Here is a 14,263-nt window from a genome sequence, read left to right as displayed (position 1 = left end):
GATGTGGATGACGATTTTGCATTTATCACGATGCATGCATTTAAAAAAAAATTAGATATTTGAAATAAAATATCATCTGTAAAGGTTTAAAAAAAATGGAAAATAACACCGAATAATGGTGACAAAAATGACACGCCTTACCTTGCGGTGAAATGCTCGTATTGTTTCATTATTCATGGTGACATAATTTATGTACATGTAGTAGCATCCATTCCGCACATGTTCTTAGGTAAGCCCCGTTTTGACACTTGAGGACTTTGAAGATGCAGCTAGAGATATCGCGGAAGGGAATTTCACCTGAGGCCTGGATACTATGTTTATAGGGTAGTACACCTAGGCATGGATACCATATATATAGGGAATTTCACCTGAGGCATGGATACCATAATTATAGGGTAATACACCTAGGCATGGATACCATATTGATAGGGTAGTACACCTGAGGCATGCATACTATATTTATGGGGTAGTACACCTGTACTCGGTGTAGTATGTCGTTGCTCTAGCAACTCATAGTTTCTCAATTCACACCCGCACTCTTTAAGACGGCAACAGTTTGATGATAACAAGTGAATGATAAATTTATTTCAATTTTCCAACAAATTTCACCAAAACATGTACATTTTATATCACTTTAAGATTTAATTGCACTTCATCTATGCATTTACTTTGAAATTGCTACTGATGCAGAAAAAATCCCCCACTGCACAAATTTCTTGTTCTTTCTTTTTCCACTCCGACCAAGCACCAAGCGACAAGTTCTGGAAACGGAACACTTTGTTCTGAGAATATAACACTTTTGTTCTGGAAACAGAACACTTTGTTCAGGAAACGGAACACATTCTGGAAATGGAACACTTTGGCCTAGTAACAGAATGCTGAACAAAACGGTTTGGTGTGGGGAAAAGGAATGATTCTAGTCGAAAACTGAACGGTTCCTTCGGAGTAGCAGCACACTTCATGGTGTGTTGGATTTAGTTTAAATGCACAACTCTAAAAAAGAATAAAAATGAGGTCATTTTCTTGAAGAATACAGTTTTAACTCCTGAAAGCACATTAAGCTGTGTAAACTACTGTAGATTATTTTATGTGGGTACTTAATATGGCAAAATAACTCGTATATGTCAAATCGCGTGAACATGAATTCCTGTGCAGTCTGTTAATCAAGAGTTCTTGCATGTATTTTAATGACAGAAAAATGAAAGCAAATAGTTTTATTTCGTGAGTGATGCTTCTCGTGAAAATACACGATGATAAATTCCTCGCATATATTTAGGAATCTACCGTATATTATCTAATTTTGACTACTTTCAGGCGTGGAGCGATTACTGGAGAACAAGCCCTTGTTATTTAAAACGCACTACATTAAAGTGGAGCCGTATTCCTCAATGGATGACAGTAAACTCAGTCTCAGTGGACTTGCTGAACCGGAACTGATGGTGACCCTAGAGGTCAGTGGGTTCAAACCGGAGACAAGGGGGGAAACTCTGGAGGACTACTTTGAGAATGATAAGAGTGGAGGGAAGGCTGAGAGTGTCTGTCTGCCGATTATAGTGGAGAGTGACAGAAGCGTGGCTTATGTGAAGTTCAAGGACAGAGAAGGTAAGTCGTGCATGAAGTCACTATTTAGATATTGACCAAGACAATTGAAATATTGCATTCATTTTTTGTAATGGATGTTTCTTGATTTAGCTAAAAAAAAATTGATAGACGAATTTGAATAGTTTGAAAATTGGTACGCAGCTGCTCTTCAATATCTCGAACACTCCTATCTTAATTACCCTGGGTATTTCAAAGTAACTGCACAGTACCGACGAAATTCACTGTATCAATGATTGAAATAAACCCCAGTACCGACGAAATTCATTGTATAAATGATTGAAATAAACCCCGGTACCGACGGAATTCACTGTATAAATGATTGAAATAAACCCCGGTACCGACGAAATTCACTGTATAAATGATTGAAATAAACCCCGGTACCGATGAAATTCACTGTATAAATGATTGAAATAAACCCCGGTACCGACGAAATTCACTGTATAAATGATTGAAATAAACCCCAGTATCTCGAATACCCCAGTTATCATGGAATCATGCATTAAAATCACCCGCACTTCCTCAGTTAGGATAATATGCCACTCTAATGAGCAGGACATTTAGGGTCTGGGTATGGCTTCAATTCCCTGCTCCACTGATCACATCTCGCAGGTGAACACCTTTGTCCATCATGTAAGGGGTTCAGGTGTACTCAAGATCAATTGATAACCATGACTTAAGGAGGAATGCTACACCAGAAAAACCGTGGCTTAAGGAGGAATACTACACCAGAAAAACCATGGCTTAAGGAGGATCGAATGCTACACCAGAAAAACCGTGGCTTAAGGAGGAATACTACACCAGAAAAACTGTGGCTTAAGGAGGAATACTACACCAGAAAGACTGTGGCTTAAGGAGGATCGAATGCTACACCAGAAAAACCGTGGCTTAAGGAGGAATACTACACCAGAAAAACTGTGGCTTAAGGAGGAATACTACACCAGAAAGACTGTGGCTTAAGGAGGATCGAATGCTACACCAGAAAAACCGTGGCTTAAGGAGGAATACTACACCAGAAAAACTGTGGATTAAGGAGGAATGCTACACCAGAAAAACCATGGCTTAAGGAGGAATGCTACACCAGAAAAACCGTGGCTTAAGGAGGAATACTACACCAGAAAAACCATGGCCTAAGGAGGAATGCTACACCAGAAAAATCTGATATGGATGGATAGTGGAGGATATGTACAATAAGATTTTGAAATTGAAAAGTTTCAAATTTACCTCATGAAGTTTAAAAATGCAGTTTTAGTAGAAAGTAATCTGAGAAAATTAAAATCCCTGCTAGACTCGAACGCACAAACTACAGATCATCAGTCGTCACGTAAACCTACCCAGCTACCCAGCAGACGATTAAATAGAAAGTAATATACATGTATTGCTGATATTTACATGTATATTGTTTCAAAAGGAAGTCAGCCTTTTGATGTTGTATCCTTCCTCCTAAAGCTGTTGACTTTGTGACCTATTTAGATTTTAATTACGTAAGCTAACTTTAACGCGTATGAAATCAATGCAGACTAGACAATGACACGTTAATTGTTTTGTAGCTTGGGTTCGTTTACCTTGTAATGCAGTGTTAAATACACCCGCTCGCACAGATTGTGCATATCAATGTGGAAAACTTAAATATCAAAGTGAAGCATAAATCTACAATATATTACAATTTAAAAAACTGAATTGTATAATCCAATAAAAGTTTTAAAGAATGAAATAAAAATTAAAAAGTTTAATGTTTTATTACTGAACAAACTGCATTGATGACAAAACAAGCAGAAACAAAATGTGTTGACCTATGTTACAATGTTAAACCAAAGCATCAAAATACAGTTACAAGCAGAAACAAAATGTGTTGACCTATGTTACAATGTTAAACCAAAGCATCAAAATACAGTTACAAGCAGAAACAAAATGTGTTGACCTATGTTACAATGTTAAACCAAAGCATCAAAATACAGTTACAAGCAGAAACAAAATGTGTTGACCTATGTTACAATGTTAAACCAAAGCATCAAAATAAAAGTTTATCAAATTCTAAGTCTGACTCTCACTATGTCGAACCTCCAGACATCTCAAAACTTAAGGTAGCTCATTACACCATGTTTTATTAAATATTCATATCATGTATGATCAAATCACAGCAAAATGTGGACTGTAGAATATCTTATTTGCAAACAAAACACCTTTTTTTATCATTCTGGAAAAAAATCACCAAAAATTACAGACCTATAAAATAATTGAGAGCTTGTATCACTCTTTTGATGCTGAAACCATGCTTCATACGAAGTGCTTAAACATTAAATAACATTTTAGTGTGATGAACCACCTTAATTGTGGTACCCCAGACTCGGAGATACTGACATCCTTAACTTCTCTGTGCTCCGGAGGGTGCTTGAGGTCGTACAACAAATCTCGCCGCTTTACCTGGCACTAGCGTTAACCTGTGCCTCCCTCCAATTTTCCAACCTAGTTCTTCTCGTTCTCTTTCAACTGTTCATGTCCCGTTTTTAGATCGGGTTCTTGGGTCTACCTGACTTCGAGATACTGAGGTTTAGCTGTATTTCTATTGTAACAAAGGCTTAGGTAAAAGGAAGTATTCATTGATGAAGGTTTATATTCATGAGATATTTCCTTGACTTGCTCTATCATTAGAAGTTTTAGTGAATACGGATAATTGCAAATTTCGTGTTTGAAACCAACTACAGTAAAACACACTTATAATGAACATGCTTATAGCGAATTCATGCTTATTGTAAAGTGATATTTATTCCCCTATGAGGGAAAAATATCGTAAATTTTTTATCAGATATAATGAAGTTTGGTTGTATTGAACTGTTTTTCACTGGCCCTGGAGGTTTGCTATAACCATGTTTTACTGTATAATGAAGTTTGGTTGTAATAAACTGTTTGTTTTTGACTGGCCCTGGATATTCACTATTATGGTGTTTTACTGTATAATGAAGTTTGGTTGTAATGAACTGGCCTTGGAGGATTACTATAACCATGTTTTATTGTATTCAATGTAAGAGATAATTGAGTGACAAGGAGCATTCAGATTATAATTTATGTTTTGTTTCTATTGTTAATTTTAGTGGCAGATAGAGTTTTGGGAAAGGAAGATCACATGTTGGAAGGGGTCAAATTAGAGGTCAAGGAGTGCGTTCGGAGACGACACCCCACACAACCTACGTTTTATAGAAATAAAGCGTTCGTTTCTGGTGAGAAAACTTCATGCATAGTTTATTGTCAGTAATATCGCATTATACAGTACATAAACTCAATATTTGTAAAACTTGTTTCCACAAGGTATGATTGAGCCAAGTATCTGTACCCTTCATGCATCAACACCGTGACTGGTTGGTGAAGTAAATATTTGCAAGCTAGTGGTTTACCACTGAATTTTTCTAGCAGGCAAATAAAATATTGGTTTTACAGCATGTCAGGAGTAATTCTGGTAACAATTTTACATGTGCTTTATTGGCAACTTGTAGGTCGGTAGGAAATAAATTATATGTCATTTCTCAAACTTTCATTATACCCCCCGAATGAAGTTCTGGGGGGTATATATGAATCACTCTGTCTGTCTGTCCGTCCGTCTGTCTGTCTGTGCAGATTCGTGTCCGGGCCATAACTTCTTTGTTCTTTGACATAGGCATACCATATTTGACACATGAGTGTATCACCATGAGACGATGTGTCATGTACCTTCATGACCTCCATATGACCTTGACCTCAAGATCAAAATTAAAGGTTTTTACAATGGATTCGTGTCAGGGCCATGACTTCTTTGTTCTTTGACATATCATATTTGACACATGAGTGTATCACCATGAGACGATGTGTCATGTACCTTCATGACCTCCATATGACCTTGACCTCAAGATCAAAATTAAAGGTTTTTACAATGGATTCGTGTCAGGGCCATGACTTCTTTGTTCTTTGACATAGGCATATCATATTTGACACATGAGTGTATCACCATGAGACGATATGTCGAGTACCTTCATGACTTCTATATGACCTTGAACTTTGACCTCAAGGTCAAAATTGATTATAGGGTTTTGACATAGTCATACCATAAGACATGGGTGTATCACCATGAGACTATGTGTCATGTACATTCATGACCTCTTTATGACCTTGACCTTTGATCTCAAGGTCAAAATTATAGGTTTATGCCATGGATTTGTGTTCGGACTATATCTTCCATTTTCCTCTACAAAGGCATACCATATTTTTACACTTAGGAAAGAGGTAATTTATACCTATTAACAACACCCTTTGGGAGATTGGGGTAAGCAGGGGGTATTCTTAGTGAGCATTGCTCACAGTACATCTTGTTTATTTTAAAATACACAAATAAAGCTCTTTCTGATCACCATCTCCATTTACAGTTGTAAGTTATAGATATATTCAGATACTAAACATGAGGGACTCATTTTTAAGGGTGATCTTAATCCTCATTTTACATGTACATATGTATTTATTAACTGCTTAATTTATTGATGATTAAGGCATTTTTATTTCTCACAAAAATAGGCCTTCACCCTAAAATTTTATTGATATGTAGAAATTATTTATGTTTCTATATTTGCTGTTTTATCCTGTTGCAAAAATTCTATATACTTTTCCTAGTCCAAGACTTTTCAAATCTATAGATACTACTTGTGTGTAAAGAAATCTGTTAACTTTGTAGTATTTTTTAAGTTGATGTGTTCGAAAAACAGATGCCACTTTCTCTTTATCTTCCACATTATTTAAACACAGACTTTGATTGAAAAATCAGAAGTTTCAGGCTCAACTTAATTCTGATTTTACATGTACACATGGTATTTGATTTAGGAAGTTTTAAGCTAAGGGCTGTTCCAGAAATGGTCAAATGGGGGGGTCGGGCGGTAAACGATATTTTTTTGTATGGGTGGTCGTATTTTTTCATATTTTAATTGGTCCGTGGTTGGACTGTTAAAAAAATATTTATTATGGGTAGTGGGTAGTTTCTATTGTTTTATTTTGTGCCACGTGGGTGTTGAGTTTTCAGAATATTTTTATTGTCGCTCTTGTCGTGTTGGTTACAAAACGTCGGAGGGAAAATTGAAAACGTGCTTTCTAAATGCTGCTTTCGAAATCGGAAATCGGAAGTAACATAGAACTATTCGAGTTGTCGCTCTTTGCAGCGCATAACTTTCCATTACGGCACTCTTCAAATTAGAGGCGCGTTTAGTAGGGTCCCTTTGGACGTGATGGCGGCGAACTCTGTTCTGTAGATTATTACAGTTTACAGTGCATCGATTTTGGGAATATTTTGAAACCAATAGGTATTCCGTTTTCTAATAAAAATAGGCAAACCTTAGTTGATTTATACGAGGGTACCGATGCGTTATATTTATCAGTCGGTGTGGTGGTGATATAGAGGCCTCTGGGTGCGGCGCGGGCTCCATTAGAAGACGAACGATTCGTGGAAAAACATATCCATACCCATTTCATGATAATAGCATCGTTTGGACTCCCAATCTTTCCAACATTTCCGCCATAGATGCCTTTGATTGTTGATGTGACATCGTTTCTTCAGAACTAATGTGATACAATGTCGCACAGGCATTACTGCGTCATTGACTAGAAATAGAATGTTTGTCCCGAAAATGTCTCGAGATTTGTACCGTTTTCATTTTTAAAAATATTTTTGTGGTGGGTCTGGTTAGTTTTTTTTTTTTATTAGATGGGTCATTGTAAAATGAGTTTATTAATTTGATGGGTCATGGGGTAATTTTTTATTTTTTTTTATGGGTGCTTGGTATATACAAAAGGTGCCTCCCGACCCCCCCCCCCCCCCCCCCCCCCATGTATTTATTTCTGGAATAGCCCTAATCTTAATCCTGATTTTACATGTACACATGGTATTTGATTTAGAAAGTTTTAAGCTAATCTTAATCCTGATTTTACATGTACACATGGTATATGATTTAGGAAATTTTAAGCTAATCTTAATCCTGATTTTACATGTACACATGGTATTTAATTTAGGAAGTTTTAAGCTAATCCTAATCCTGATTTTACATGTACACATGGTATTTGATTTAGAAAGTTTTAAGCTAATCTTAATCCTGATTTTACATGTACACATGGTATTTGATTTAGGAAGTTTTAAGCTAATCTTAATCCTGATTTTACATGTACACATGGTATATGATTTAGGAAGTTTTAAGCTAATCTTAATCCTGATTTTACATGTACACATGGTATTTAATTTAGGAAGTTTTAAGCTAATCTTAATCCTGATTTTACATGTACACATGGTATTTAATTTAGGAAGTTTTAAGCTAATCTTAATCCTGATTTTACATGTACACATGGTATATGATTTAGGAAGTTTTAAGCTAATCCTAATCCTGATTTTACATGTACACATGGTATATGATTTAGGAAGTTTTAAGCTAATCTTAATCCTGATTTTACATGTACACATGGTATTTGATTTAGGAAGTTTTAAGCTAATCCTAATCCTGATTTTACATGTACACATGGTATTTAATTTAGGAAGTTTTAAGCTAATCTTAATCCTGATTTTACATGTACACATGGTATTTAATTTAGGAAGTTTTAAGCTAATCTTAATCCTGATTTTACATGTACACATGGTATATGATTTAGGAAGTTTTAAGCTAATCCTAATCCTGATTTTACATGTACACATGGTATATGATTTAGGAAGTTTTAAGCTAATCTTAATCCTGATTTTACATGTACACATGGTATTTGATTTAGGAAGTTTTAAGCTAATCCTAATCCTGATTTTACATGTACACATGGTATATGATTTAGGAATTGATCCCAAGACAACACAAGATGGTTTGGAGAACTATTTGTCCAACCGTGCTAATGTCCGGGTCATCGACACCGTACGGGGCGAGGACAACTCCAGAGCCGTCGCTACTTTTGCATCAGACATAGGTATGAACAATTTATCATAAAGTAACTATGAAGGACTTGAATTTTTCTCAGAAATATCATTAGATGGTTTATGAAGTGGTGTATTTTATTTATGTGTGGTAATCAAACTTGTGTAGCCTTTAGTTTAATTCATCTTTATTGATTAAGTCATGGAAAAAACAAGACTATAGAACCAACAAATTTCAGGACACAATTAATTCACCTCTTGAAGTGTAGATGAAATTTATTTATGTGAATTTTATCATTGTTTACAGCGTCAATGTAGAGGCGGATCCAGCAATTTGGAAGGGGGTGGTGGTCCAGTGGGATGATCTAGAAACTGCACTAGATCATATCCAATGAATCAATAAAATTGAATACATGTATCATTCAGTGCTACTTAATAAGAAACTTGTAATATTAATTTGTAGATGAAAAAATAATTGCCTACAAATTAGCATTATAATGTTTAGAAAACTACATAGACCCCCCCCCTGGGTCCGCCAATGCAATGAATTGTACCTGTTTTCATTTCATATGTGCTTTGTGTATTGTATCTTGATGTTTTTGTTTTGATGACAACAGATATACAGAAACTTCAAGATATGTGTAGAGCAAAAACGCTTGATGGGAAACATCTGACTGTGGAAAATGTCAAGGTCACCAGGAGCATCCTGGTTAGAAACATCCTCGACACAACAACTGAGGATTGCTTAAGCATGCATTTCCAGTACCGTGTGAATGGCGGGAAAATTAACAGAATTATGAAGCAGGGGGAAGACTCTTTCCTCATTTGGTTTTCTGATTCCGAAGGTGATGTATTTGTTAACACATCTTGTACTATTGGTGGAAAGACTACGAAGTTCATTGATTATTCTACTTTCGCTGTGAACTAGTGAGGATGAAAATAGATCAATAATCGTGACAGTGAACTGGCCTGGATTTCTCGTAAGAAACTTAAGCCGAAACTTGAATTTAAGTCTGAGATTTTGCTCAAATTTTGAATGCTCAAATAAAATACAACTGAAACTTAAGTTTGATTTGAGATTTTTTCGAGAAATCCTAGCCTGGGCTGGTTTGGGTGAGGAAGTAGGGAAGGCGCGGTACTGTATAGGGAATTATTTCTGGGGGATGATCATTTTGGCTTATTTTTTGTTGTTTGGTAACATACAGCAAAATTTTTAAAGGCTAAATTTGCACCCAAACGTGCCTTCAATCATGAGATGTATTTTTGCAAGAAAGATAACTTTTTTTGGTCAAAGGTATGTGTAGCACTATTTAGCTTGGAAGATAAATAAAGAACTGAGGTTTTAGCTCACCTGAGCTTTTCTGATCACCCATTGTCCGTCATCTGTCCGTCCGTCTGTAAACTTTTCATACTTTTGACTTTTTCTCCAGAACTACTGGGTCAATTTCAACCAAACTTGGTACAAATTATCCTTGGGTGAAGGAGATTCAAGTGTGTTCAAAGGAAGGACCATGCCTCCTTCAAAGGGGAGATAATCACTAAAATGCAAAAATAGGGTGGGGTCATTTAAAAATCTTCTTCTCAAGAACCACTGGGCCAGAAGAGCTGACATTTACATGAAAGCTTCTTGACAGTGCAGATTCAGGTTTGTAAAAATCATGGCCCTTGGGGGTAGGTTGGGGCCACAATAGGGATCAAAGTTTTATGTGGGAATATGTAGGGAACATCTTTAGATATGGGCCAAGGTGACGCAGGTGAGCGATGTGGTCCATGAGCCTCTTGCTTTTAATGTTGGTTGTTTCTGATGGTAGTAAAAGGTGTTACAAATAAGGAACTAACACTACACTGTTTATCAATTACTCCATGCCCACAAAATTTATTCCACTGAAATTATTGTTATAGCTATGCACTTGAAAGTCACCAAAGTTGGTGATTTTTCTACAACCAATTTAGGTTCATATACAGGTCCCTTCCCCTCTAAAAAAAACTCCCAATTTAACCAATTGAAGTTGCCTTTTTGTTTTTGTTCAGTTGAATTTTTCATGTATGACATACTTTAATGTGCTTTTGTCACTTAAAACAAAGACCTACTATAGGAAAATGTAGAGAAAATAACTGAAAGTGTTAAGAAAGAGAAACTTACAATTTATGTAGAAATAAAATTACTTATATTTTCTTAAAATTACTTATGTAATAATATATATATATATTGTACTTTACACATCAATCAATGTTAATTACAATGTTCTTGATTTTTCCCAATTTGATAAAAATATCAATGATTTTTCCCAATTGTGAAGGTCCAGCCCCTTATGGAAAAAGTAAAAAAAATCACTGAAAGTATACACCCACAGAAAAAAAAATCTGTAATAATGGATTGATGGGGATTGGCGGTTATGGGTGATTATTGTGATGAGGAGATGGAATGATATGAAAGACGTGAACAAGATTTTTAGATGAATCTGTATATACAATTTTAATACTGTCTGCATTTCAAATTATGATAATTTTTGTCACTTTATGAACAGCTGCTGGAGATGTATGTAGCCGATACCATTGTGTCGATGGACAGGAACTAGAGGTCCTTCTATACTATGAATGTCTAGGGGCCTCTCGAAACTCCCGACTCCAAATGACCTTCACCCCTCCTCAAAGCTTCATCTTTGACCCAAAGGACGTGGAAAAGTTCATCTTCCTTGAAAAGTCTTCTAAGGCACTGGATAAATTAAGATCAGAGTTAGAGCCACTTCATGCAAGTGCAGAGATCCAGACAGGGGGCGGTCTTTTGTTGTCCTCAAGTCTGGCGTTTGATGTTCCAGATTGTAGGCAAAAATCAAAGAAATGGAAGAAAAAGGTCACCAAGGAGGCGGAATCATTTTTTAGCAGCATAGTGGTGGAAACTTTAAATCCTCTAAAGGAGGTGTGGACAGAGGTCGACGGAATGAAGGAGAAATTTGAAAATGAGGCTGAGGGGTCAATTGTCATTCTGTCACAGGCTGATTCTTTGGAAGTCAAGGTTATAGGGTGGAAAGACAGTGTTACTGTGGTAGTGGATAAACTCCGAAATTTTATCAAACGAGCCAATGAAAATTTAGAAAAAATCAAAAATGAAATTACAGAGGTGTTCCAAATATCAAAACCATTGAACATCAAGATTTTAGAGGAAGTAGAATTCTGTGACAAAAGCCAAAAGGAATATCCACGCTGCCAAATTGGTATCGATGAGCAGAGCCTGAGAGTAAATTTTACTGGGTTTCCTACCGATGTTTACAGGGCTAAATGTGCGATGTTGGAACTTTTGCACAGAAGAAGTAGGGTCCCTGTAGGGCCATTCTCCAGGTACAGGCTGGAATTCTTAGAGTCTCCCAAAATTCGTGGCTACTTAGCTGAAAAAATGAAAGAGAAGTGTCTCAAGGGACTGTATGAGATCAGAAAAGATTGGTACATCGAGGTCAATGCAGAGTCTGATGAACAGGCAGTGAAGACGGCACAATTTATTAAGGGCTTCGTAGTCGAGACTCCAAGAAAAGTGACAAAGGTTGACAAACCACTTCTTATGTCAGACAAGTTCAGATCTGAGATGAAAAAGATTCAAGGTGAATATAATGATTTGGTCAAGGTCATTCCTGATGCAGAAAACTTGATTATCACAACGTTAATGGTGACAGAGGTAGAGAGAAACGTGCTGGAGTTGATTGATAACTTCCTTGCTAAAAACATCATGGTTGGAGAATCACTCTGCATTCCGGCGGCCATGATACGGTACATAAAGCTGTTCTGCATGGATGACTTGAAATATATCGAGTCCCGTCTCGGCGATCAGTTCCACGCGCAGATAGTGTGCACGCCGTCTGCTGTATGTGTGACTGCCGTGGAGACCGGGCTACTAGAGGTGGAGGAACAGGTGATGTCGGTGATCCAGGGAATCGTGAGGGTGAGCCAACAGATGGAACGGCCCAGTGTGGTGAAATATTTAGCGGGAGAAAATGCCAAGATAAAATTAGACTACGTGGAACAGGAATTTCAGTGTGTTATCACAGCGGACACGGAGAATTTCAATATGCCAGTCCAGAAACAGAAATCCCTTGAAAATGACATGTATCAGGTATTAGTGACTCATTCCTCTGTTTTATCATCTTAATTTACATGTTTTCTTTGTCTATTGTTTTACGTCCCATTTAAGAATTTTTTACTCGTGGAGAGACATCACCACCAGCTTTAAGTGAAGGGCCACAAATTTTGACCTATGCTTAGCAATCTTGGATGCAGTAGTGAGGTTCTTTATTATGCCTTATATAATGTGACAGAAGATGTCAGTATTTTAAGTTGGTATCCAAAAGACCCATGATTTTCAGTTTTAATGCTGGACACTTACTGAAGGAACAGTGACTATGTAATAATTATACGTCTGAGTATTTGACGCATCACCAAGAATGAAAACCGAACCTAGGACTCCCGGTTGAGAGGCGAGCGCTCCAACCACTAAGCTTCTGTGACCGGTAGTTAGATACTGCTAGTATTTTTATTATGCCTCTCCCCCTACATTGTGTGTTTATGTACATATCTTGAATTTTCACACCAGGTTCCCACTGAGCATTTTCAACTTTGATTTCAGATGGCGTCTTGTGATTTGAATTTGAGGAGAAGAATTATGGTTGTTAAACATGATTTAACGAACATGGATGTTGATGTTATCGTGAACGCTGCAGACAAAGGGTTGAAGTTAGAAGGTGGATTGGCTCTGGTGATCGGACAAAAAGGTCTGTTACCAGGACAATTTAATATAGTGGAATTTTTTTTACGGATTGCTATTTTCCATTAGAAAAAACTGTAGTTGACTATAGTCATGGGCATTAATTCCTACAGGAAAACCCAGTTAACTGTAGTCAGGGGCATTAATTCCAGTCAGGGAAACCCAGTTAACTGTAGTCATGGGCATTAATTCCTACAGGAAAACCCAGTTAACTGTAGTCAGGGACATTAATTCCAGTCAGGGAAACCCAGTTAACTGTAGTCAGGGGCATTAATTCCAGTCAGGGAAACCCAGTTAACTGTAGTCAAGGGCATTAATTCCTACAGGAAAACCCAGTTAACTGTAGTCAGGGACATTAATTCCAGTCAGGGAAACCCAGTTAACTGTAGTCAGGGGCATTAATTCCAGTCAGGGAAACCCAGTTAACTGTAGTCAAGGGCATTCATTCCTACAGGAAAACCCAGTTAACTGTAGTCAGGGGCATTAATTCCTGTCAGGAAAACCCAGTTAACTGTAGTCAGGGGCATTGATTCCTGTCAGGAAAACCCAGTTAACTGTAGTCAGGGGCATTAATTCCTGTCAAGAAAACCCAGTTAACTGTAGTCAGGGGCTTTAATTCCAGTCAGGAAAACCCAGTTAACTGTAGTCAGGGGCTATTATTCATGTCAGGAAAACCTCCAGTTAACTGTAGTCGGGGGCATTAATTCATGTCAGGAAAAACTAGTCAGGGGCATTAATTCCTGTCAGGAAAAACTCCAGTTAACTTGTAAAACTGTACAACTCGGATGTACAATGATGTTTTTAATCAAATTTCACTTTACTTTGTAAGACATGAACAACAAATAGATATTAATGTTATTTTGAATATATTGAAGAATTCCTACTTTGTGAACAGACTTCTGTTTTTGTCATTTCTAATCAACTAATTTAGATTTCAAACACTGGTTTTTCGCCAAGTGTGTCCCCGGTGAATAAGTTGAAGGACCTTATGTATCTGACATGGTACTCAGCTCACT

General features: G+C 37.0%; 1 protein-coding gene across 3 annotated transcripts in view; it reads left to right on the top strand.

Annotated features, from left to right (window-relative positions):
* LOC125653226 (protein mono-ADP-ribosyltransferase PARP14-like) overlaps nt 1–14,263 on the top strand; it is a 39,647-nt gene that overhangs the window by 11,282 nt on the left and 14,102 nt on the right. For all 3 annotated transcript variants that reach the window (XM_056145275.1, XM_056145274.1, XM_056145276.1), the window contains exons 9-14: nt 1,315–1,602; nt 4,692–4,817; nt 8,419–8,547; nt 9,112–9,339; nt 11,023–12,599; nt 13,110–13,254. In XM_056145275.1, coding sequence (XP_056001250.1) covers nt 1,315–1,602; nt 4,692–4,817; nt 8,419–8,547; nt 9,112–9,339; nt 11,023–12,599; nt 13,110–13,254 — 2,493 coding nt within the window. The remainder of the gene's footprint in view (nt 1–1,314; nt 1,603–4,691; nt 4,818–8,418; nt 8,548–9,111; nt 9,340–11,022; nt 12,600–13,109; nt 13,255–14,263) is intronic.

Source organism: Ostrea edulis, chromosome 7, assembly GCF_947568905.1.
Source record: "Ostrea edulis chromosome 7, xbOstEdul1.1, whole genome shotgun sequence".
Lineage (NCBI taxonomy): Eukaryota > Metazoa > Mollusca > Bivalvia > Ostreida > Ostreidae > Ostrea > Ostrea edulis.
Note: the sequence above shows the minus strand (reverse complement) of the source record. Positions and strands in the feature narration are given on the sequence as shown.